This window comes from Ranitomeya imitator, chromosome 7, assembly GCF_032444005.1.
Source record: "Ranitomeya imitator isolate aRanImi1 chromosome 7, aRanImi1.pri, whole genome shotgun sequence".
Taxonomy (NCBI): Eukaryota; Metazoa; Chordata; class Amphibia; order Anura; family Dendrobatidae; genus Ranitomeya; species Ranitomeya imitator.
This window is the reverse complement of record NC_091288.1, coordinates 170,440,473-170,466,666: the sequence shown is the minus strand read 5'-3', so window position 1 is coordinate 170,466,666 and position 26,194 is coordinate 170,440,473. Positions and strand designations below refer to the sequence as shown.

The window sequence follows — 26,194 nt, the reverse complement described above, 5'->3', positions numbered from 1 at the left end:
CAGGTTGTGGCTGTAACATACAGTATATCTCACTAGATTCGTGGGCATATGTTACATACATTGCAGATTAATTTTTTTTTACTTACTGAGTAGATTATTTTCATCACCAATTGTAAAATTCACTAATTCTTCAATAAATGAAATATCTGGAAAAAATAAATATAAGACAATTTTCTGTTAAACATGCAGACAAGAGTTTTACAAGAACAGGGTCCTAGGAATCATTTAAAAAGCAGAGAATTGTATTCAACTAAATTCAAGCTTTGCCTAATTATGCCATGCCTTCAGGATGACGTTGGCAAGGCTGGGGCCAGATGGGCAAAAATCATTTTCTGCAAAGTCCGAATATGGACCGCAAAGTGCTTGGACTGACAACAGGTCTCCTGACCTGAACATTTAGCATCACGGGCTTATATTAGGTTCTGAGTTTGGGTCAAGAGACCATGAAACATGGTCGTTTAAACCCAACGTAAAGTAGACAACCTTATTTTTTTTTTTATTTATTATTATAGCGCCATTTATTCCATGGCGCTTTACATGTGAGGAGGGGTATACATAATAAACATATAAGCACTACAACTTTCATTATTATGAGCCAGCAAAATAAACTCCTCTCCATTAGTACGACTATCTGGCTGAGAATTTCCTCCACCTTATGATAATAAAGTGAACCTGTTACCTCTTTACTACCTCCGAAAAGGCTCACACTGACATGTACAATAGAGAATAGATGTTGGGTCTTCATCAGTTGAAAAAATTGTACCGACCATTAAAATTTGTGGACACAATTTACCATTTTTCAGTGGTCAACCAACTAATCTTTCTGTGGAGCTTTAGCAATTACTACTTCCTACCTAGTAATGACGTATGCTTATATGGGAACCGTAAGCTATGAAAAAAATCAACATACCCAATGTTGGGAATTCGCTTACAAAATCATCTGAAACAGAAAATGTGTATTAGATTCCATCCATTTATGTAGACGTGTCCCCCCTAAATAACTGAGGAGACGTGAAGTTACAATACAGTATCAATGTCATGATCTTCTATGAAGACAAGGGTATGTGATTCTTATATTCCGGGACCAAATGTATGACACCCTTTTGTCATATGTTCTCTCGTTAAAGTCTACAAACTTTTCAGTGTATGCTGAGATTTTCTCAGTGTTCACATGGTTTGTTGAAAACATTTCTAAGTTAAATCCACATTAGTGTACACCATTATAGATAAAAAGAAAAACAACCCTTAAAGGGACTCTGTCACCAGAATTTGGCGGGACTGGTTTTGGGTCATATGGGTGGAGTTTTTGGGTGTTTGATTCACCCTTTCCTTACCCGCTGGCTGCATGCTGGCTGCAATATTGGATTGAAGTTCATTCTCTGTTCTCCATAGTACACGCCTGAGGTTGCAGCCAGCGGGTAAGGAAAGGGTGAATCAAACACCCGAAAACTCCGCCCATATGACCCAAAACCAGTCCCGCCAAATTCAGGTGACAGGTTCCCTTTAAAATGTAACTTTTAAAATTTAATATGATTAAAAATTTCAAAAAGATACTCTAGAAAAATGCAAGAGTTACCTTGTCGTGGTGGGATGGCTTTTATGCAATTTTTTATCAAAAACAGTATTAGACTAGGTTCAGATTGCGTTAGTGCAATCCGTTTAGCGCCTAGCGCTAGCGGATTGCGCTAACGCAATGTGATATAAAGGGGTCGCGTTAACGTGCGAGAGCAGGGAACGGACCGCAGGCGCGCATCGGACGCTGCAAGCAGCGTCCGCGGCGCGCCACAAAACACCGGCACATCGCTAGCGCGTGCCGAAAATGGCACGCGCTAGTGATGCGCGTCCCCATTGCTGTTAATGGGCGCGCTAACGGACGCGTTGCACGGCATTAATTTCGCCGTGCAACGCTGTCCGTTAGCGCGGTCCCATTAACGCAATGGGAACCTAGCCTTACTAAAAACTCTGTGTTACTTAGATGCACTTTTGCTTTTTACTTAGTTACAGCAGGGTTTTTGCTCATTTTTTCTCTGGTAGGTTTTATATGTTTTATGGCCAATGTGAACATGCGTTTATATGTTGCATGTGTACCAACTTAAGTCAAGCTCAATTTTTGTGTTTTTTTTCTAGAAAAATACAAGTAGAACCTCCCGGGTTGAATGGGGGAATCTTATCGGGGAGTTAGGTAGGATGTCTGGACAGTGTGGTGTAATAATTCTTACACTGCCCCTAATAATTCCCTAACAGCCCGGTCACCGACCTAACAGCGGAGGTTGGCACCCTAGAATTCGATATGGACAACGAGGGTCAGTGTAAGGATTATTACACCACACTGTCCAGACATCCTACCTAACTCCCTGACAAGATTCCCCCATTCTAAATGCCCAGGAGGTGCTACTTGTATTTTTCTAAAGTATCTTTTTGAATTTTTTTATAATATTAAATGTTAAATTTTAAGGGTTGTTTTTCTTTTTTTTCGTTTATGAGCCTAATTACACCCAATATATATTTGTTTAGTTTAACACCATTATAGATAGTAATCAGACAAACGGAGAAAATGAATGTCAAAAAAACAAATAAAATATAACCTTGATATATAAGCACATTAAAATTGTCCATAAATGTGCTCCTATTAAATGACTTTGAACTGTATCATAACCAAAAATTCAGGTAGCGCTTCTTGAGCTAGGTAGCTACTCAACTAAGTCTACTTTTAGTTGAGTACTTCTATAGATATCAAAGTCAGACTGACCAGTCAACTTGGCCATTTCTTGCCTTCACTTTGAGATGCTCCCTTACCAGACAGTTCCCATTTCCTCAAAAATGTTTGGGCCCAGAAAGCAGAAGTGTCTCATGAGAAAGCATAAGTTCCTATGGTAAATGACTTATTGCCAACTCACTGACAAGCACTTGGCACAATATACGATGAAAACTAACATTACAATAAAAAAAAAAAAAAAATCATTTTACTGGGTTACTGAAAAAAAAAAAAAGAGTACACTGTATATTTTTATCTGTTAAAACCAGACGTTAATTCCTATAAAGTGTCAAAGGGATTGTATTTAATAAAACATTAACATCATTACAATTTCTTAATATAGTTACATACCAAAGTAAAGCCAAAAATGTACAAGTGCTACTCACTAAATTAGAATATCATCAAAAAGTTAATTTATTTTAGTAGTTAGATGCAAAAAGTGAAACTCATATATTCAAGTCATTACAAACACAGTGATCTATTTCAAGTGTTTATTTCTGTTAATGTTGATGATTATGGCTTACAGCCAATGAAAACCCAAAAGTCATTATCTCAGTAAATTAGAATAACAAAAAACACCTGCAAAGGCTTCCTAAGGGTTAAAAAGGTCCCTTAGTAGTCTGTTTCAGTAGCTTCACAGTCATGGGGAAGACTGCTGACTTGATAGATGTACAGAAGGCAGTCACTGACACACTCCACAAGGAGAGTAAGCCACAAAAGGTCATTGCTAAAGAAGCTAACTGTTCACAGAGTGCTGTATCCAAGCATATTAATGGAAAGTTGAGTGGAAGGAAAAACTGTGGTAGAAAAAGGTGCACAAGCAACTGGGATAACCGCAGCCTTGAAAGGATAGTTAAGAAAAGGCCATTCAAAAATTTGGGGGAGATTCACAAGGAGTGGACTGCTGCTAGAGTCATTGCTTCAACAGCCACCACACACAGATGTATCCAGGACATGGGCTACAAGTGTTGCATTCCTTGTGTGAAGCCATTCATGACCAACAGACAGCGACAGAAGTGTTGTACCTGGGCCAAGGAGAAAAAGAACTGGACTGTTGCTCAGCGGTCTAAGGTGTTGTTTTCAGATGAAAGTAAATTTTGCATTTCATCTGGAAATCAAGGTCCCAGAGTCTGGAGGAAGAGTGGAGAGACAGACAATCCAAGCTGCTGGAGGTCTAGTGTGAAGTTTCCACAATCAGTGATCGTGTGGGGAGCCATGTCATCTGCTGGTGTAGGTCCACTATGTTTTATCAAGACCAAAGTCAGCGCAGCCGTCTACCAGGAAATTTTAGAGCACTTCATGCTTCCCTCTGCCAACAAGCTTTTTGGAGATGGAAATTTAATTCTCCAGCAGGACTTGGCAAAAGTCCACACTGCCAAAAAGTACCAATACCTGGTTTAAAAACAACAGTGTCACTTTGCTTGATTTGCCAGCAAACTCACCTGACCTTTACCCCATAGATAATCTATGGGTTATGAACAAGAGGAAGATAAGACACCAGACCCAGCAATGCAGATGAGCTGAAAGCTGCTATCAAAGCAACCTGGGCTTCCATAACCCCTCAGCAGTGCCACAGGCTGATCGCCTCCATGCCACGCAGCATTGATGCAGTAATTGATGCAAAAGGAGCCCCGATCAAGTACTGAGTGCATTTACTGAACATACATTTCAGTAGGTCAGCATTTCAGATATTAACCCTGCTGTTGTCAAAAACGACCGACCTTGAACTTCAATATTCTTTAAAATATTCAAGATGCGGCTCTGAAACCCGTGGCCGACCGACCCATCCTCATTTAAGTCAATCAACCACAAGTTTCAGAACCGCATCTTGAACACCCCAAAAAATACCAAAGTTCAAAATCGGTCTCCCCAGACCGAAGACAACAGCAGGGTTAAAATCATTATTCAAGCTGGTGTTCTAAAGTATTCTAACTTACTGAGATAATGACTTTTGGGTTTTCATTGGCTGTAAGCCATAATCATCAACATTAACAGAAATAAACACTTGAAATAGATCACTATGTAATGACTCTATATAACATATGAGTTTCACTTTTTGTATTGAAAAACTGAAATCATTTAAGTTTTTGATGATATTCTAATTTTGTGAGAAGCACCTGTAGTTACTCCAAGACTGATGTCCTGATGTAACTCATTCATGCTTTTTACATATGGAGAACAGATGTTTTATTGGTTCCGTACCTGTTAACAGATCTTTGCAGTCTGGGAAATTTGAAGGTATGTCTTCAAAATCTAGAAAAAAAGGTAAGATGTTAATGTCTTAGATCATTGTCTAAGGTCCATGCATGTTGCTGGTACAGATCACGGTACGGATCACGAGATTAAATCTTACTAACTCAGTAAGACAACCTCTATAGCTATGTGCACATGTTCAGTATTTGCAGCTAAAAAAATCCGCTGCAAATATTGAGGTGTTGGCAGAAAAACCGCTGCATAAAATACGCTTGTTTTTGCTGCGTTTTTTGGGTGTGTTTTTTCCCCGTTCATTAGAGTAAGAAAAAGACGCTCAAAGAATTAACATGCTGCAGATTTGATTCTGCTTCAAAAATAAGCAGCATGTGCATGAAATTTCAGGAATCAAAAAACACGCAGCAGCAAAAACACAATCTGTGCTCATATCCTAAAGCCATATTAACAAAGTGTATATAGAACAATTCATTGTGTGTTATTATAGTTTTTAAATAATGCCCTGGGTGACAACACTGCCTAAGTATTTAATTCAATATACCTCATACTCTTAGCCAGAAGGAACTTAGATTATTATAGGAACCACAACAACTCAGTTCACATAAAGTTATAGAACAGAGTCACAAAGTAATAAAGCATAAAGTGCATAAAAATCGGCAAGACTTTGCAGACCCTATAACTACAGAATTACGAACCTTCTCTTCAGCACAAAAACTGGACAGTGGGAGCTCCATGGCATGAGCGTCAATGGCCAAGCAGCTGCATTGAAGCCTTACATCACCAAGCACAGTGCCAAGTGTCGGATGGAGTGATGTACAGCTTCTACCACTGGAGTTTGGAGAAGTAAAAACATGTTCTGTGGAGTAACAAATCACACTTCTCTATCGTGCAGTTTGATGGATGTGAATGACTTTGAAGACTGACGGATGAACATAAAGTTTGGAAGAGGAGGGATAATGGCTTTCAGGGATTGACCCAGGAAAATCTTAATGCTTCAGCATACAAGATATTTTGGATAACTGTATACTTCTTGACTTTGTGGGAACCGTTTGTGGAAGGTCCTTTTCGCTTTCCAATGACTGTGCCCCAGTACAAAAAGCAAGGTCCATAGAGGCAAGGTTGACCAAGTTTGGTTTGGGGAACTTGACCGGCTGCACAAAACCCTGACCTCAACCCCATCCAACACCTTTAGCATGAACTAAAATGGAGATCGCGAACCAGGCCTTTGTCATCTATCATTATTGTTCAACCTCACAAATGTTTTATCCGAAAAGGTATGTGTGTGTGTGTGTGTGTGTGTGGAGGAGGACTCCATATTAACACCTACGGATTTAGAATGAGGTGTCATAAAAACGCTTGTAGGTGTAGTTGGCATAATGCTTTTGTCCATATAGTGTATATTTTAACATTTTATGGTTAGATTTAACAGAATTAACAGCTAAATATAAGCTATAGTGCTACTGACCCTCCATATTGGAGTCTTGAAATGGCCATATTGGATCTGTTTCGCTGAATAGCAGCTTCAGACAGCTGTCTGTGGAATGCAGGATGGATAATTCATCAACTGTAAGACATGAAAGACATACATAACTCAATGACTAGTATTAGAAATTAAATGCAAAATGAAAAGCAAGATCTGTCACTCTGAACATGTTGTCCTCCCTTTGGGAAAGAGAAGATTAACAAAATTTATAGTTGTTTTGGAGTAGAAAATTTACCGTAATTTGCGATATATTAACATTAAATGTTGTTTTCTAGGACATTGGCGGCCACAGTAGTGGAAGTGTTGACATCATAACCAGGCCAAATTTTACAATTCTGACCAGTGTCCCTTTATGTGGTAATAACTCTGGATTCCACTGATTCTGACAATGTTTTTTCATGACATATTGTACTTCATGATAGTGGTAAGATTTCTTCAATATGACTTGACAATATGACTTGGATTAATGTTCCAGGAGTGGTGCGGGCACTGGTGCCACTGACTTCAAAATATTTGCAAATTTGATTTGAATCACCCCAAAAAAGCCCATTGTCTTTTTATAAATTGCAGAAGATTACATCAGTCATAGAAGGATGACAAGACCTCAGGAGCGACCATGCGGGTTCCCCATAATGCCTTGCAGCTATCACATCTAATAGTATAGCACAGCCAAACATAGTAGACTATCATAGCTTGTATAAAAGCTTAGGCAGGGAATGAGGCAGCCATTTTAGGGCTATTTTAGGATAGCAAGTGGACATCAAAGCTGACAGTTTAGCGATAGAGATAGGAAAAGCCACAAAATATTGACTACTCCAGACATTATAACACTATATATAGCACTGAAGAAGATGAGGGTAGCAGACTGCAAATAACACACAGATTCAATTGATAGAGAAAGAGAGCAAAGGTGCCAGCAGCAATTCCAGACTCAGTATGATTGATCAGTGATATGGTGTAGCTAGCATCTGTCCTATTGCATTTGAATTAGAATGGCATACTTTTTTCTTCATTACTAATGCACTAGAAAGCAAAAGCAACACAGCACAATAGTTTTCACAGAAAAAAAATCTGAAATAAGCTTCAAATAGAGTTAGTGTGCCTGCTTGGCACAAGGAAGTTTTTGCTTTTCTTGTGCAACCATTTTTGGAAAGGAAGGCATAATTGTTTTTAGAAAATACAACAGAAAATTACTAAAAATTCAGACATTTAAGGGTGGTTTCACACTTGCGTTTTTGTCTGCAGCGTTTTTTTTCAAAAAAACGCATGCGTTTTTTTTCCTATCTTTAACATTGAAAACGCATGCGTTTTTTTGTGTACGCGTTTGGTCGCGTTTTTTGACGCATGCGTTTTTTTACTGCATGCGTTCATTTTCTGAAATGCTACTTGTAGTATTTTTAGAAGCGTTTTTTAGACCAAAAAAAACCGCATGCGTTTTCATGCGTTTTTTTTGGGTCAAAAAATACATTGGAGTCAATGGGGACGCATGCGTTTTTTGGTGCATGCGTTTTTTGCAGTAAAAAACGCATGCGTTCTTTTATTAAAAAAACAGAAAACACACTGATATGCCACCCCCCAACATAAAGGTGATAAAGGGACCCTAACCCTAACCCTAAGGGATCCTAACCCTAACCCTACCCCTAACCCTACCCCTAAGGGATCCTAACCCTAACCCTAATCCCTTTATGGTTAGGGTTAGGGGTAGGGTTAGGGTTAGGATCCCTTAGGGTTAGGGGTAGGGTTAGGGGTAGGATCCCTTTAGGGTTAGGGTTAGGGTTATGATCCCTACCCCTAACCCTAACCCTAACTGTTTCTGTTTATAGTGGGTTTTTTACTTTTTTTTGATGATTGGCAGCTGTCACACATTTCTCAGCATGCATTTAAAAAACGCAAACGCATGTAAAAACGCATGTAAACGCGTCAAAACGCCACGTTTTTTTCACCACATGCAAAAACGCATGCGTCAAAAAAACGCAGCGTTTACACGCGTTTACATGCGTTTTTTCACCATGCTTTTTTTGCGTTTTTTACCGCAAAAACGCACCCCAAAAAACGCCAATGTGAAACCAGCCTAAGTGTGACAAGTCACAAATATGTTTTTTTTTTTCATATCTGTTTTACTACTCCAATTTGGCTAGTCCATTCGACACACATATACTGCGACCAGCTCACACATTTTGCTTTTCATATATATACCCATCTAGCTATCATTGCATATTACTTCCTTTTTGGAAAAGACTGAATAATTAGGGTTGAAAAGATTGTCAAAAGGTAATTATAGGTTTGTAAAAAATATATGATAAAGAAAAAATGGCAATGGCAATGATAGTGTAAAATAAAAATATACCACGGATAAGAATGTGGGAGCCGCTAACAGCAGTAAAAGCAGCACCTTATTAACTGGCACCAGTCATCGGGCAGTGATAGCACCAAACGCAAGTCACAATTGGCCTCCATTGCGTCTGGCAGGCGTATCAGTGGGCAGTAGGTGCGAGGCATTATGGAATATATGGGACAACATTTCTCAGTCACAGCAGAGACTAACAGCGACACCATCAGTCGGAGTCACTGTTCTGCACAGAATAGTCCACCTGATCACAAATTACTGAGAGGGAAAATTTTGGTATTGTTTTTTTTTTTTAATCTTAACCCCTTCTCGACATTTTATGTATTAGTACATCATATGATGGGTCCAGTTTGCTGCAAGTTCCAGAGCTAATCAGAAAGTCATACTACCCTAAAAATGGTATCAATAATATTGTCCGCTCTCCATGAAAAAATAAGCTCTCATACAGGTCCATCAACGGAAAAATTAGAATGTTTTAGCTCTCGGAAAATGGTGACACAAGCTAAAATGTTATGAATCTCGATTTTATTTTTTTACTTAAAAAAAAAAAAAAAAAAACTTGTTTAGTATCACTGTAATCATTCTGACCTGGAGAATCATGTTGCAAAGACAATTCCGCACAATCAATGCTGTGAAAAAAATAATAGCCAAAAAAACAATTGCAGAATTTAATGTTTTTAGTTTTTTTTCTCATTTTTCAATACACTGAAAGGTAAAATTAATGGTTTCAATCACAATTACAACTCGTTCTGCAAGTAAACAAGGCCTCATAAGAGTATGTGGACAGGAAACTAAAAAAGTTATGGCTCTTGGAAGAAGCAGAAGTCGGAGTTGTTGCCGCAATAAAATGAACCGACTCCAAAAATATATAAAAATTGGGATCAGTAGTTCAGTGCAGGATGTGCTGTAAATGTTTTCATAGGAATTTGGGAAAGTTATGAAATGTCCTATAAATGTCTGTTCTGTTCCTGATCTAAAGATCTTGGCTTTTAGTTGAGATGAATCTGTGCTGCACTTTATGCACATGCTCAGTAGTGACCGATGCTGTGGAGTCGGAGTTGGGGTCAGGGAAATTGAGGGGTCGGAGGTATGGCTTACCGACTCCACACCCTTGGTTATTTTGATACATTTTATATCTGACTCTGGCCAGAATAGTCCTTTAATGCCTTAGTTCCCTAGAGTCTAATAACATGCATAGACACATATGCGTGGAAACCAAATATTGTCTGTAAAAATCTCCTTCTGCTCGGCTCACATATACCATGGGTAATGCTATCAACCACAGGGACAATAATCAGAAGTTACACAACTTATTCTGTTTGTGTGAAGATTTGTTGAAACAGAAATGTCCTATCAAACCAGAGAGAATGTGAAACAGACTGGATATGCACCTCCACCGATCAGCTGTTCCAGGTGTTGGCCGGATGTGAACAGTTGAGGAGCAGAACAGTGCAGCTGTCAACTACAGTATATAGTGGCCGTGGCCAAGTACTGTACCTCCACCCCTATTAAACGGGAGTGGATCTCCAGTACTCTGTGGCAGCCACTATACAATTGTTGGAGCTGTGCAGCTCTGCAACTGACCCAATCCGGACAGGTGATCAGCAGGAGTGACAGGTGTTGCACCTCAAGCGATGTGATATCGATGACCCATCCTAAAGGATAGGACATCAATATGAAAGTACTTGGAATCCCATTTAATAGTAAGTGCTTACTTATCCTCACTTCTAACCAACTGGGGTTTGGGTGTTCCTTTGTCTGCACGGTCTACGTGATGAATACTTACTAGCCAAAAAAGTCCCTTTTAAGCTCTCCGAGAGGCTAAAGGAAGCATGAGGGTGCAGGACACACTGACCGTACTCTGTTCCATGCACCAACCGTCTAACCTGTGTCCCAGTACACCAGTAGAATACAGGTAAAATCCCTCGCGACTTCCTACTGGCAGTACTGCAGACCCTTGACCCATCGTTTCTCCACTGCCAACTCTAGCTATACTGTCATGTCTCACATCTCAGTGAGGCCCAACGTCTGTCACATCACAGAGATAATAAACTGTAAAATATCTGACTACGAGGAATAATACCGCCTAGCAGCAGTATGTTTGGCACAATACTGTATAGCATTACGTGACATGGTATCATCAAGACATAATTTTAGTAAGCGGGTGGTGTTATCACTGCAACAGATAACCAATAGAAATCATTAAAGGATAGGACAGTCCGGAACATAACAGTGGGGTCCGTGTAATATTAGACCGATAATGTAACAGGGCGGTGGGTCATTTTTCAACCCTCTTACAAGCTTAAAAGTGAGACTGCATTTCACTAAATTAGAATATAATGAAAAAGTTACCGTATATTTTGAATTATAGTATTGAAAAATATATAAAATAAATCTCATTCTTAAAAAAAAAAAAAACATTTATCAGCCTTGTCGAAGAAAGAATAAAAAAGTTATGGCTCTTGAAACGTGGGGAAGAAAAAAACAGTGAAAAAAAAGAAAGAAATTTTTACCCCTATTTTGGGAGAGGTCACTGCCATTTATGTGAGTACCTCTCGATAAATAATTCTAACTACTGAATATATTTCATATATGTATGCCAGTTTACAGGAACATGGCTGCTAGAAATGAAGAATACAGTTGTCGCCACCTGCAAGCTGTCAGCCACCGGAACAAAAACAGAGAGTGTTAAACTTTGGTTCCACTAGACAAGTAGTGTTGTGCACCTCCTCCGCCATTACACATCTCCAGGGACCATGAGATAAACCGGTGGGTCCGATCATCGGTCATGGTACGTGAACAAGCTTCTTTCAAGGAGGAAGTTACTTTCAGCTCCGGTATCTATAAATATTGATGGCATGTGATTTACAGTATTACCTTCTTTTATCTACTATTTTAGAGGTTTTCATTCCTTTGAAGTAACACTCAGACACTGGTTGGAGGTCGAAAGTAAAACATGTGAAATACACGGTACTTCCAGGCATTAAAATATACCGTAATAAGAGAGTCTGGTGGGTTTTCAATCTGAAAACATTTACGGTGGTCTAATAAAAGTGAAAAAAAAAAGCAAAGTGGAACATTTATTGACACATAACACAAGTTTTTCATTCTTCTATTTCTATGAAGCCCTCGCCTCACTTTTTTTCTAACACATACAAATGTATTCGGAGAAGTCATGAGCTTAAAAATCACACAAAGGTGCAAGTTGCCATCAAAGTAAACTATAAAAAAAAAATTCCCAAAAATTAAATTTGATAAAGTATTGCTTAATTGGGAAACCTATTATTTGTTTTAACTAAAACTATAAATACATAGATCATTGGTAAAATGGCTTGGAAACTCCCTAAAACGGTAACAGAATAAACCCTGCATGACTCTTAATCCAATTTATTTTCTATGTTACCCCTTAAAATTGTATATTATCCTTCATCATGGAGAAAAAAAAGCAATAGGTTCAGTACAAGAAAGGCAGGGGCTTTACTTAAAGGGATTTTCCACTAACTGATTACATAAACAGCTATTTCTCAGGCACTCCAGAATGAGTCAGATTTGTGTCGTAATAGAGACCGTTTAGCAGAGTGGAATATTCTCACACTAGAGAATTTTCACAGTCCCATGGGACGAGCATGGGATGAGTCTGAAACATCTGACTAGTAGTCAGTCTTTTTCTATACTTGACTACTCATCTTCGATGCATTTTTGGCTTGTCGTAGTAACGCATCCTCGGGGGTCATTCAGACGAGCATATTATATGTGTGTGTGCTGTCTGCGTGCACCACGGACCGCCCATGGAGCGTACGTGGACCCATTATAGCCGGTGTTCAGTGCACACAAGCAATTTTTCCACGGACTAATGGTCTGCGTGGAATAAATTGCAGCACACACAATTCTGTTTCAATTCACAGAATAGACTAGTGCATGTAAGGGCGGTTTCAGACAAGCGTATGCGCAATCTTCTGTCTTGCTTTTATCCAGAAAAAAAATTGATTTCTCATCCGTATGTTAATTTTTGCATCCATGTGTCAGTTTTGCACATCTGTTTGGTATTTAGTTTTTACAGGAATAATTTAACAAATAATAAAAGATCAAATACAGTTTACTATTTTAAGAATACGGGAAAAACGCATGGCTGAGCTTCACAGGTGTACCGACAGGTCAGACGTGGGGCCATTAACAGGCCCTCAGATGGAATGGAAACCCATTGACAACCTACGGTCACATCTCGATTGGGCAGATGAGCATGCAAAGCAGGGCTGTGGAGTCAGTAAGCCAAACCTCCCTCAATTTCCCTGACCCCAACTCCGACTCCACAGCATCGGTCACTACTGAGCATGTACATAAAGTGCAGCACAGATTCATCTCAACTAAAAGCTCAAATCCTAAGATCAGGAACAGAACAGACATTTATAGGACATTTCATAACTCCTACTCCCCAACTCCACAACATCGGTCACTAATGAAGCATGTACATAAAGTGCAGCACAGATTCATCTCAGCTAAAAGCCCAGATCCTCACATCAGGAATAGAAAAGGCATTTATAGGACATTTCATAACTTTAACAAATTCTTATGAAAACATTTACAGCACATCCTACACCGAACCTAATGTATTGTATATTTAAAGATTCAGAATAGGTCCATTTTGTACCAACTCTGACTCCCCCAAAATGGACACCGACTCCACAGCCCTGAACAGCATCCATGTGTTTATTCACGGTTGGATCTACTCCCAGTAGGTATATTTGTCCTTGCTTTATAATTCTTAGACAGTGCAAACGAACGCTAGACCGTCATAAAACACACAAAATTTATCAATGCAGTTCATGATGGTTGACAAGTCTAATTTTATAGATTGTCTAGTCCAGCTCCACGCATTAGTTGATTTAATTTGTGCCAGAAAAGTGCAATACAATTGGGGCACATTTTATTGGAACACTGGCTCACAATTCATCATTTGCTTTTATTTTTATGTCACTTTCTTTTTTTTGTCTTGTGGCATTTTTTGCCGTTTTTGGCTCCAAATTCTTCAAAATGATGAATGCGATTCATGAATTTGGGGTAGAGTCAAAAAGATAACTCTTTTTTTCAGTCTCAAACGCCCAAAAAGTGGCATGTTTCGCAAATTTTTGGATGCAAATTTAGCACGAGACATCTCCCCTGTATTGGAAGATCCCCAGTTTTATATGAGCTACTACAGATGTGGTCCTTGTGTTAAATAGACTGTGGTCAGGAGCACACCACTTTTCTGCCTCCTCGTTGTCAAAGCACTCATGAAGGTTGACAGTTTAGAAAACTGGACACATGGCTACTCTTCCATATTGCAAACAGCCCTGGAGAAGCAGAAAGTGGCGCTTACAGACTCAAAAGTCTGGGATCTTAGGCCAAGTTTCCACGATGATATTTTGGTGACTTTTTGATCTTGCAAATTTGCTGCACCTACTAAGTAAATTAGGCTACTTGTGTTTTTTTTCACTGCATTTTTTCACAAACGTTTTTATTGCGTTCTTGACTCTGCATTTTGTATCTTTTGTTGCCATGTCATGTTTTAAACAAAGCTGCTTTGTTTTGATTCTTCCTGGTAAAACTTTTTGTTACAGTCTTGTGCAGATTACAAACATTTTGATGCGTTTCCGCAGCAGAAATGCACTTAAAGCATATGTGTGTTTTTTACGCTGCATATTTTCGAAAAAACGCATGTGACCTATTTTACAGAAATGCTGCAGAAAATGTGCAATATCAAAAACTCATCATGGGAACGTAGCCTGAAGACATTCTTGTATTCTATAAAGCTATGTCCCCATGATCTTCTTTCTTCTTCTTTATTTTTTTTATATAGCGCTAACATATTCCGCAGCGCTTTACAGTTTTGCACACATTATCATCGCTGTCCCCGATGGGGCTCACAATCTAAATTCCCTATCAGTATGTCTTTAGAATGTGGGAGGAAACCGGAGTGCCCGGAGGAAACCCACGCAAACACGGAGAGAACATACAAACTCTTTGCAGATGTTGTTCTGGGTGGGATTAGAACCCAGGACTCCAGCGCTGCAAGGCTGCTGTGCTAACCACTGCGCCACCGTGCTTGCCCATGATAAGCATTTTGGTAAGTTTTTGATATTGAAGATATTCTGCAGCATTTCTCCACCTATTAGCTAAATTAGAAAACTTGCATTTTTTTATTGCGTTTTTCAGAACATTTTTCTCCTTGCATTATTATCGCATTTTTGATGCTACAGTTATTGTCTCTTGTTGGTATGTCATGTGTTAAATAACGACGCTTTGTTTGTTGCTTCCTGTTATTTGGCTTTGATTCAGTCATGTGCGGATTACATGTGGTTTTAATGTTTTTCTGCAGAGGAAATGTACCAGAAATGCTTGTGCGTTTTTTTACCTGTGGATTTTACACATCAAATACAATTCTCTGGGGAAAATCTGCACATAAAATTCAGTGTACACACAGGAGAAATTGACATGTTGCAAAGTTCAAACATGTACTAGATGTCAGTTTACATTGAGTAAAAAGAAGAACAGTGGGCATGGGATCTCTATAATTCCCAACCTCTTTGCTGAAACTGTAAAGTGCTGTGTTCTTTGTATTTTTTTACACAGCATAAAAAGCTCACCATAAACTCATTTTCGGCCAGGTCTCTAGGCTACCCAGCAATACAAAACAGGCCCCTTCAAAAGCTATAATTGAAAAGTCCCTTTAGCTTTTTCACTACACTAGGGAGTCGGAGAGGCAAGCATATATTTGTTCCATGTGCTAGACGGCATAGTCAGATGGCTGTGTAAATCAGTCCAGGATCGGAAAGCAGTGCATGGACTGGCAGCTCTCCCTTACATTTTAGGCTCTGCCTGCAGTAGGGCAGGCTATAGTGCGCAGGTGCCAGCCAGAGATGCCTCTGCGCAGGTGCGAGATTTCGCCCGGCTATGTGGATGACCCAGGAGGTGTCACCATGTCAATCAGAGCAGGAGGACAGCAATCAGCACCAGAGAGGAGGGGTAGACACCTCAGCAAGGATGCCTACCAGACCGGCAGGATTTACATAGAGGGAATTTCAAAAGGTTTTTGGGTGGTATACAGGGAGAGTCAGGGGGCTACATATCCCTTTATGGAATGCAGAACAGGCATTGATTAAGGTCTAGCGTTCAGACATGAAAAAACTGGTGACCCGTTCCCTTTACTTAATCGATTATATAGTTGCTGAAACGTCATCATAATACAATTTACTCCACAGCAAAAAAATCAATAGACATGAGGAGCGAATGATCAACTTATCTACACTAAGGCAGAGGTCCCCAACTCCAGTCCTCAAGGCCCACCAACAGTTCATGTTTTCAGGATTTCCTTTGCATTGCACAGGTGATGCAATTATTACCTGGGCAAGACTAAGGAAATCCTGAAAACATGACATGTTGGTGGGCCTTGAGGACTGGAGTTGGGGACCTCTGCACTAAGGTTCATAATTTACCTCCTTTGATCACAATGGTGAATGCATCCCCCTCCCCCATGATTTCGCTAAATTGGAGGCCCAATCCAATACAATGTGCCCCTGACATGTTAACACACCTGCTTTTCACCTCACCTGTTCCTTTACTTTAATAAGGAACCGTAAACTATGTAGTAAAACTATTACACGTTACTTCCTCCTGTGCGCATGGTCTGTGGTTGCCTGTTTCTGAACAATCAGACTATATTCACACCATAGTAATACGTTGCTTTCCCCATCAGCCTTAAATTACAAATAGACTTCAACATATTGCAGGATATTCTAGCCCAGGTGAAAAAATCCAGATAGCTTTATTCTGCCACAGAAAAATACAAGTTTTGATCTCTAACAGGTCTCTTGTCAAGTATACAGGTAATCACAAAGGGCTTATATAGTGTGGAGCCACAATCTGCAACCAAACAACATGCAAGCCGAACCCACCAACATAGATTTCACAATTTATATACAAATTCAAAAGAAATACACCTAGATTGTCTGTAAACATCATATGTCATATACATATATTAGATTGATTGAACAATAGCACCTCCATAACGTGATACATATATTGTTTACAAAGTTCTGCAAGAGATGATCAGCCAATCGGATAGTGGCATCGCTATCCTCAAGGATAGCAAGAGCCAATCATCATGGGGCGATGCTTTCAGCCTTCCCTAATGTGCCTACACTTCAATATATTATCTAAACCAACAATAAAGACTTCAGGTGCTAAATGTCTCCTTACAACACAATCATTATTTAAAAATAGTTAAACATCCCAATGCGCGTTTCGCCCGTCTTTGTCAGGTGGTGTCCCTTGAAGAAGCATTGGTGCTCAGGATACACCCATGGATGGTACCATATTATGCGAGTTATTACTTGTTTGTTATTTACTTTTTTCTCTCTGTAAGTTGTCTGACTATATACTGTAGTATATGATATATCTTGGATCACATATAAGCAGATAACATCAGCTGCATATTGAGAGCACTTACATTTATCTTTATTGTATATGCACTATACATTGGGATGTCCCACTAGTTGTATTTTTAGTCCCCTTTTGAGTAACTCTTTTGTATATTGTTTTAATTATATTAAAATAACGATTTTATTACTAATACGTTTAGCACCTTAGTCTCTATATTCACACCATGCTGTGTACTCTGATTAAAGGGAACCTGTCACCCCCAAAATCGACGATGAGCTAAGCCCACCAGCATCAGGGGCTTATCTCCAGCATTCTGTAATGCTGTAGATAAGCCCCCGATGTATCCTGAAAGATGAGAAAAAGAGGTTAGATTATACTCACCCAGGGGCGGTCCCCGTTGCGATCCGGTCCGGGGGCCTCCCATCTTCATAGGATGATGTCCTCTTCTTGTCTTCATGCTGCAGCTCCGGCACAGGCGTACTTTGTCTGTCCTGTTGAGAGCAGAGCAAAGTACTGCAGTGCGCAGGCGCTGGGCCTCTCTGACCTTTCCCGGCACCTGCACACTGCAGTACTTTGCTCTGCCCTCAACAGGACAGACAAAGTACGCCTGCGCCGGAGCTGCAGCATGAAGACAAGAAGAGGACGTCATCGTAAGAAGATGGGAGGCCCCGGACCGCGACGCCCATCGGAGCGGACCGCCACCCCCAGGTGAGTATAATCTAACCTCTTTTTCTCATCTTTCAGGATACATCGGGGGCTTATCTACAGCATTCCAGAATGCTGTAGATAAGCCCCTGATGCTGGTGGGCTTAGCTCATCTGCGATTTTGGGGTTGACAGGTTCCCTTTAACACCTTTCATTTTAAACAATATTTATATATTGGATGTAAAATAGATATCAATAAACAGAAAGGAAACCTGACCCTACAGCATTATATTTCCGCTATTTATATAGTTGATGCTACTTATGCAAATCTCTAGTACAATGAACTGCAAGCTGCGGCTCTCGAGCTATTGGGAATCTACAGCTCCCAACATTGCCCAATATCAGATTTTTTTTCCATCAAAGACCAGTATTGGCAAGAAAATGCTACGTAAAATTCACGCGTTTATGTTCATTTTTTATTTACTTTTTTTTTTGCATTTTTTTCCCCGTTCATTTGAATTGGGTGAATAACGCTTTATACACCCACAGATTTGAAAAAAAAAAAACACTCTATGATGGTTCAAATGCCCAAGGAAAAACTGAGAAACATGTACCAGAGATTTCAGAAAGCTCATTCACTCTGTTGAGTGCAGCATTTTTTTGCCTTTGAGAAATCTAAGGATATAAAACAACAAAAACGTAGAGTGTGAACAAGCACTTACAGTAGATGTATTGTGGGTGACAATTTGAGCGGTGCTGCAGTTTTGATGGCAATTTATACTGGGGATTTTGACTGGGAGTAAAACTCTGATAGATGCGCAACAGATTCTGCACAATTTAGTACAGATTAATGTAAATTCACTGCAGTTTCTTTGCTGCAGAATTTCCTCGGCAGGTATGTCTCACGTGGAAATTTTCAGTTACTTAAAGTGTTGATATGCATATATGGTGCTGCATGTACCTTCTATATATGTCCTGCTTAGCCAGTGCCTCTACAATTGTGAGACATTCTGTAATACTAAGGTGCCCCCCATATAGAGGCGAGGTACAGCAGCGGTATCAGTTTACACAGAGGTGATGATTTATGGCACAAGCCTTTTTATAGATGCACCAATTATTTCTAGGAAAATTATTGCATATTTTAGCATCAACATGTTCTGGCAGGTGAGCCTTTCCCAGATGATAATGTCTACTACTTGGGATACATTCTTGAGATGAGTTTTTGGTGAGTTTTTGATGTTGCAGAATTTCTGCACCATTTCTACACCTATTAGGTTCCTTGCATTTGTTATTGCATTTTTAGTGCATTTTTTTACATGCGTTTTTATTGCATTTTTACACTGCTTTTTTGTCTATTGTTGGTGTGTCATGTTTTAATAACACTGCTTTTTTATACTTCCTGGTATTTGGCATTGGCAACACTTTATTGGTATAGTCACTTTCTGATTACCTGTGTTTAATATGCGTTTACTTCGCAGAAACGCTCTAAAAACATTTGTGCTTTTTTATCTGTGGATTTCTGCATCTAACGCAAGACTATAGGAAAAAATCTGCACATAAACAGAAATTGGCACATTGCAGACATGAAAAACGCACCGCAGCTCAGTTTACACTAAGTAAAAGCAAGCCACGAAATTTCTATAAATTCCATCCACTTTGTTGGAACTGTAAGGCCGGCGTCACACTCATAGGCCGGCGTCACACTCGGCGTAAGACAATACGGTCTGTATTTTACGGCCGTAATACGCTGAAAAGTCCCCAAAATAGTGGTCCGTATCTCCTCCGTAGGCAGGGTGTGTCAGCATATTTTGCGCATGGCATCCTCCGTATGTAATCCGTATGGCATCCGTACTGCGAGATTTTCTCGCAGGCTTGCAAAACCGACATACGGAAATACAAGGGATCCATGTGCTCAGAAAATAATAAAAACATATATACTGTCTATATATATATATATATATATATATATATATATATATATATATATATATATATATATATATATATATATATATATATATATATATCTACTATATAAAGCTGAATGTGTGTGTGTGTGTGTGTGTGTGTGTGTGTGTGTGTGTGTGTGTGTGTGTGTGTGTGTGTGTGTGTGTGTGTGTGTGTGTGTGTGTGTGTGTGTGTGTGTGTGTGTGTATGTCCGGGATTGGCATCTGCACCGTCGCAGCTACAGCCACAAAATTTTGCACAGTCACACGTCTGGACCCCGAGAGCGTCATAGGCTATGTTGTGAGGTGAAATTTTAACCCCGCGCGTTCCAATTCACCAAACAATTTTGCCCCTATCTACATAATGGGGAAAAAAGTGAAAGGAAAAGTGTTGGAAGCGTCGCAGCTACAGAAACAAAATTTTGCACAGTCACACGTCTGGACCCTGAGAGCGTCATAGGCTACGTTGTGAGGTGAAATTTTAACCCCGCACTTTCCAATTCACCAAACAATTTTGCCCCTATCTACATAATGGGGAAAAAAGTGAAAGGAAAAGTGTTGGAGGCGTCACAGCTACAGAAACAAAATTTTGCATGAGATACTCACCACACGGGGATATGAACACACACACAAAATGCGCCACACACTACCACGTGCTTGAACACATATACCACCCTCAGCACACATTTCACCACACATACGCCAACCTCGCCACATAAAAGTCGAAACACAAAAGTCGCCGCTCAAAACTCACCACGCGCAAAACTCGCCACATGCAAAAAATAGGCTCACGCAAAACTCGCCACAAGTGCAAAACTCACCTCATGGAAAACTCGCCACACGCAAAACTTGCACATGCGGAAAAATTGCCATATGCACAAAATTTGCAACACATGCAAAAGTTGCCTCACACAAAACTTGCACATACTCAAAAGGCACCAGACATAAAACTCACCACGCGCAAAACTCACCATGCGCAAAACTTGCTGCACACAACTTGCTACACTAACCTGTCACATGCAACTCGACACACAAAAAGTTGCTACACGCATGTTGCCACACAAAACTCATCTCACAAAAGTCGCTACATGCATGTCGCCACACGCAACTCAACACACACAACTTGACAAACGAAACTCGCCCTAAAACACACACAAGTCTGGTATTAGCCTTCAAAAATAAAAATCTGATTAATAAGCAGACAAACTACAAGAGCAACAAATGTACCATATAGGAAATACGGCAGCTGTCAGTCACATGACCTGTCTATTATGTGTATGTGTGAGCTAATATATACTGCCAGGGGGAGGGCTTCCTGTTGGCTAGGGATTTATCAGGCTGCAAATTTATCTTACAAATACTGAGGTAAAAATACTGAGCAAATAATGTGTTAACGAGGTCTAATACAGGAGATCACACAGGTATATACGATATACAGGGGAGATGACACACAGATATATACTATATACAGGAGAGATGACACACAGGTATATACTATATAAAGGAGGAGATGACATACAGGTACATACTATATACAGGAGGAGATGACATACAGGTATATACTATATACAGGAGATGACACACAGGTATATACTATATACAGAAGCAGATTACCTACAGGTATATGCTATATATAGAAGATGACATACAGGTATATACTATATACAGGAGGAGATGACACAGATATATACTATATACAGGGGAGATGACACACAGGTATATACTATATACAGGAGATGACATACAGGTATATACTATATATAGAAGGAGATGACATACAGGTATATACTATATATAGGAGGAGATGACATACAGGTATATACTATATATAGGAGGAGATGACATACAGGTATATACTATATATAGGAGGAGATGACATACAGGTATATACTATATACAGGGGAGATGACACACAGCAGGTATATACTATATACAGGGGAGATGACATACAGGTATATACTATATACAGGAGATGACATACAGGTGTATACTATATATAAGGGAGATGACAAACATGTATATACTGAGGTGAAAATGAGAGGTGTGAGGTGAAAATGAAAAGGTGTGAGTGCAAAATGAGAGGAGTGAGGGAAAATAGTGTAGTGATCGGAAAATGACAGATGTGAGGTCGAAATGACAAGTGTTAGGCGGGAATGAGAGGAGTGAGGGAGAAAATGAGAGGTGTGAGGGAGAACATGAGAGATGTGAGGGGGAAAATGAAAGATGTGATTGGGAAAATGAGAGGCGTAATGGGAAAATAAGAGAAGTGAGGTGCTATAACTAACCACAGATATTTACTATGCCCAGGCAACGCCGGGCTCTTCAGCTAGTGTATATATATATATATGTTAGTGAGGTATATATATATATATATATGTTAGTGAGACACACACATATATATATATATATATCTTAATATTTCATCCAGCGCGAGATAGCTTAAAAGCCGGTAATTCAATTGCCGACTTTTGCTATCTCCTTCAAAAACCCGACATGATTTGAGACATGGTTTACATACAGTAAACCATGTCATATCCCCCTTTTTTTGCATATTCCACACTACTAATGTTAGAAAAATAGGTATTAACCCCTTCCCGACCTTTGGCGCCACGTAGACGTCATGAAAGTCGGTGCCAATCCGACCCATGACGCCTATGTGGCGTCATGGAAAGATCGCGTCCCTGCAGATCCAGTGACAGGGTTAACTCCCATTTCACCCGATCTGCAGGGACAGGGGGAGTGGTAGTTTAGCCCAGGGGGGGTGGCTTCACCCCCTCGTGGCTACGATCGCTCTGATTGGCTGTTGAAAGTGAAACTGCCAATCAGAGCGATTTGTAATATTTCACCTATTATAACGGGTGAAATATTACAATCCAGCCATGGCCGATGCTGCAATATCATCGGCCATGGCTGGAAACACTAATGTGCCCCCACCCCACCGATCGCCCCCCCAGCCCCCCGATCTGGCCGGTACACTGCTCCGGCTCCCCTCCATCCAGTGCTCCGCTCCCCCCCTGTGCTCTTGTCCGCTCCCCCCGTGCTCCAATCACCCCCCCGTGCTCTAATCACCCCCCCTGCATTCCGATCCACCCCCCCCCGTGCTCCGTTCCAGCCCCCCCGTGCTCCGTTCCAGCCCCCCCGTGCTCCGTTCCACGCCCCCGTGCTTAGTTCCACGCCTGCCGCGCTCCGATTCCCCCCCCCCATGCTCCGATCCCCCCCCGTGCTCCGATCCCCCCCCCCCCGTGGTCCCCCCCTCCATCCCATCATACTTACCGATCCTGCCGGGGTCCCGTCCGTCTTCTCCCTGGGCGCCGCCATCTTCCAAAATGGCGGGCGCATGCGCAGTGCGCCCGCCGAATCTGCTGGCCGGCAGATTCGTTCCAAAGTGCATTTTGATCACTGAGATAGATTATATCTCAGTGATCAAAATAAAAAAAAATAATAAATGACCCCCCCCTTTGTCACCCCCATAGGTAGGGACAATAAAAAAATAAAGACATTTTTTTTTCCACTAATGTTAGAATAGGGTTAGGGTTAGGGGTAGGGTTAGGGGTAGGGTTAGGGCTAGGGTTAGGGTTAGGGTTAGGGGTAGGGTTAGGGCTAGGGTTAGGGGTAGGGTTAGGGGTAGGGCTAGGGTTAGGGGTAGGGTTAGGGGTAGGGTTAGGGGTAGGGCTAGGGTTAGGGCTAGGGTTAGGGGTAGGGCTAGGGTTAGGGCTAGGGTTAGGGCTAGGGTTAGGGTTAGGGTTAGGGCTAGGGTTAGGGTTTCGGTATGTGCACACGTATTCTGGTCCTCTGCGGATTTTTCCGCTGCGGATTTGATAAATCCGCAGTGCTAAACCGCTGCGGATTTATGGCGGATTTACCGCGTTTTTTTCTGCGCATTTCACTGCGGTTTTACAATTGCGATTTTCTATTTGAGCAGTTGTAAAACCGCTGCGGAATCCGCACAAAGAAGTGACATGCTGCGGAATGTAAACCGCTGCGTTTCCGTGCAGTTTTTCCGCAGCATGTGTACAGCGATTTTTGTTTCCCATAGGTTTACATTGAACTGTAAACTCATGGGAAACTGCTGCGGATCTGCAGCGTTTTCCGCAGTGTGCACATACCTTTATAGAATTAGGCTATGTGCACACGGTGCGGATTTGGCTGCGGATTGGCCGCTGCGGATTCGCAGCAGTATTCCATCAGGTTTACAGTACCATGTAAACATATGAAAAACCAAATCCGCTGTGCCCATGGTGCAGAAAATACAGCGCGGAAACGCTGAGTTGTATTATCCGCAGCATGTCAATTCTTTGTGCGGATTCCGCGGCGTTTTACACCTGTTCCTCAATAGGAATCCGCAGGTGAAATCCGCACAAAAAACACTGGAAATCCGCGGAAAATCCGCAGGTAAAACGCAGTGCCTTTTACCCGCGGATTTTTCAAAAATGGTGCGGAAATATCTCACACGAATCCGCAACGTGGGCACATAGCCTTAGGGTTAGGGTTGGAATTAGGGTTGTGGTTAGGGGTGTATTGTGGTTAGGGTTGTGATTAGGGTTATGGCTACAGTTGGGATTAGGGTTAGGGGTGTGTTGGGGTTAGTGTTGGAGGTAGAATTGAGGGGTTACCACTGTTTAGGCACATCAGGGGTCTCCAAACGCAACATGGCGCCACCATTGATTCCAGCCAATCTCGTATTCAAAAAGTCAAATGGTGCTCCCTCACTTCCGAGCCCCGACGTGTGCCCAAACAGTGGTTTACCCCCACATATGGGGTACCAGCATAGTCAGGACAAACTGCGCAACAATTACTGGGGTCCAATTTCTCCTGTTACCTTTGAGAAAATAAAAAATTGCTTGCTAAAACATCATTTTTGAGGAAAGAAAAATGATTTTTTATTTTCACGGCTCTGCGTTGTAAACGTCTGTGAAGCACTTGGGGGTTCAAAGTGCTCACCACATATCTAGATAAGTTACTTGGGGGGTCTAGTTTCTAAAATGTGGTCACTTGTGGGGGGTTTCTACTGTTTAGGCACACCAGGGGCTCTGCAAACGCAATGTGACGCCCGCAGACCATTCCATCAAAGTCTGCATTTCAAAAGTCACTACTTCCCTTCTGAGCCCCGACGTGTGCCCAAACAGTGGTTTACCCCCACACATGGGATATCACCGTACTCAGGAGAAACTGGACAACAACTATTGGGGTCCAATTTCTCCTGTTACCCTTGGGAAAATAAAAAATTCTGGGCTAAATAATTATTTTTGAGGAAAGAAAACGTATTTATTATTTTCACGGCTCTGCATTATAAACTTCTATGAAGCACTTGGGGGTTCAAAGTGCTCACCACACATCTAGATAAGTTCCTTTGGGGGTCTAGTTTCCAAAATGGGGTCACTTGTGGGGGGTTTCTACTGTTAAGCCACATCAGGGGCTCTGCAAACGCAACGTGACGCCCACAGAGCATTCCATCAAAGTCTGCATTTCAAAACGTCACTACTTCACTTCCGAGCCCCGGCATGTGCCCAAAAAGTGATTTACCCCCACATATGGGGTATCAGCGTACTCAGGAGAAACTGGACAACAACTTTTGGGGTCTAATTTCTCCTGTTACCCTTGGGAAAATAAAAAATTGCAGGCTAAAAGATCATTTTTGAGAAAATAATTTTTTTATTTTATTTTCATGGCTCTGCGTTATAAACTTCTGTGAAGCACTTGGGGGTTCAAAGTCCTCACCACACATCTAGATTAGTTCCTTTGGGGGTCTAGTTTCCAAAATGGGGTCATTTTTGGGGGATCTCCAATGTTTAGGCACACAGGGGCTCTCCAAACGTGACATGGTGTCCGCTAATGATTGGAGCTAATTTTCCATTTAAAAAGCCAAATGGCGTGCCATCCCTTCCGAGCCCTGCCGTGCGCCCAAACAGTGGTTTACCCCCACATATGGGGTATCAGCGTACTCAGGACAAACTGGACAACAATATTTGGGGTCCAATTTCTCCTATTATCCTTGGCAAAATAGGAAATTCCAGGCTAAAAAATCATTTTTGAGGAAAGAAAAATTATTTTTTATTTTCATGGCTCTGCGTTATAAACTTCTGTGAAGCACCTGGGGGTTTAAAGTGCTCAATATGCATCTAGATAAGTTCCTTGGGGGGTCTAGTTTCCAAAATGGGGTCACTTGTGGGGGAGCTCCAATGTTTAGGCACACAGGGGCTCTCCAAACGCGACATGGTGTCCGCTAACAATTGGAGCTAATTTTCCATTCAAAAAGTCAAATGGCGCGCCTTCCCTTCCGAGCCCTGCCGAGTGCCCAAACAGTGGTTTACCCCCACATATGAGGTATCGGCGTACTCGGGAGAAATTGCCCAACAAATTTTATGATCCATTTTATCCTACTGCCCATGTGA

The 26,194-nt window shown here is 41.0% G+C and overlaps 1 protein-coding gene across 1 annotated transcript in view; it reads right to left on the bottom strand.

Annotated features, from left to right (window-relative positions):
- The window catches only part of CIITA (class II major histocompatibility complex transactivator), a 74,730-nt gene that overhangs the window by 32,924 nt on the left and 15,612 nt on the right, over positions 1-26,194 (bottom strand). Inside the window, exons 2-5 of the mRNA XM_069734039.1 lie at positions 6,429-6,527; positions 4,958-5,008; positions 911-940; positions 87-146 (exon numbers count right to left, since the gene is read on the bottom strand). Coding sequence (XP_069590140.1) covers positions 87-146; positions 911-940; positions 4,958-5,008; positions 6,429-6,527 — 240 coding nt within the window. The remainder of the gene's footprint in view (positions 1-86; positions 147-910; positions 941-4,957; positions 5,009-6,428; positions 6,528-26,194) is intronic.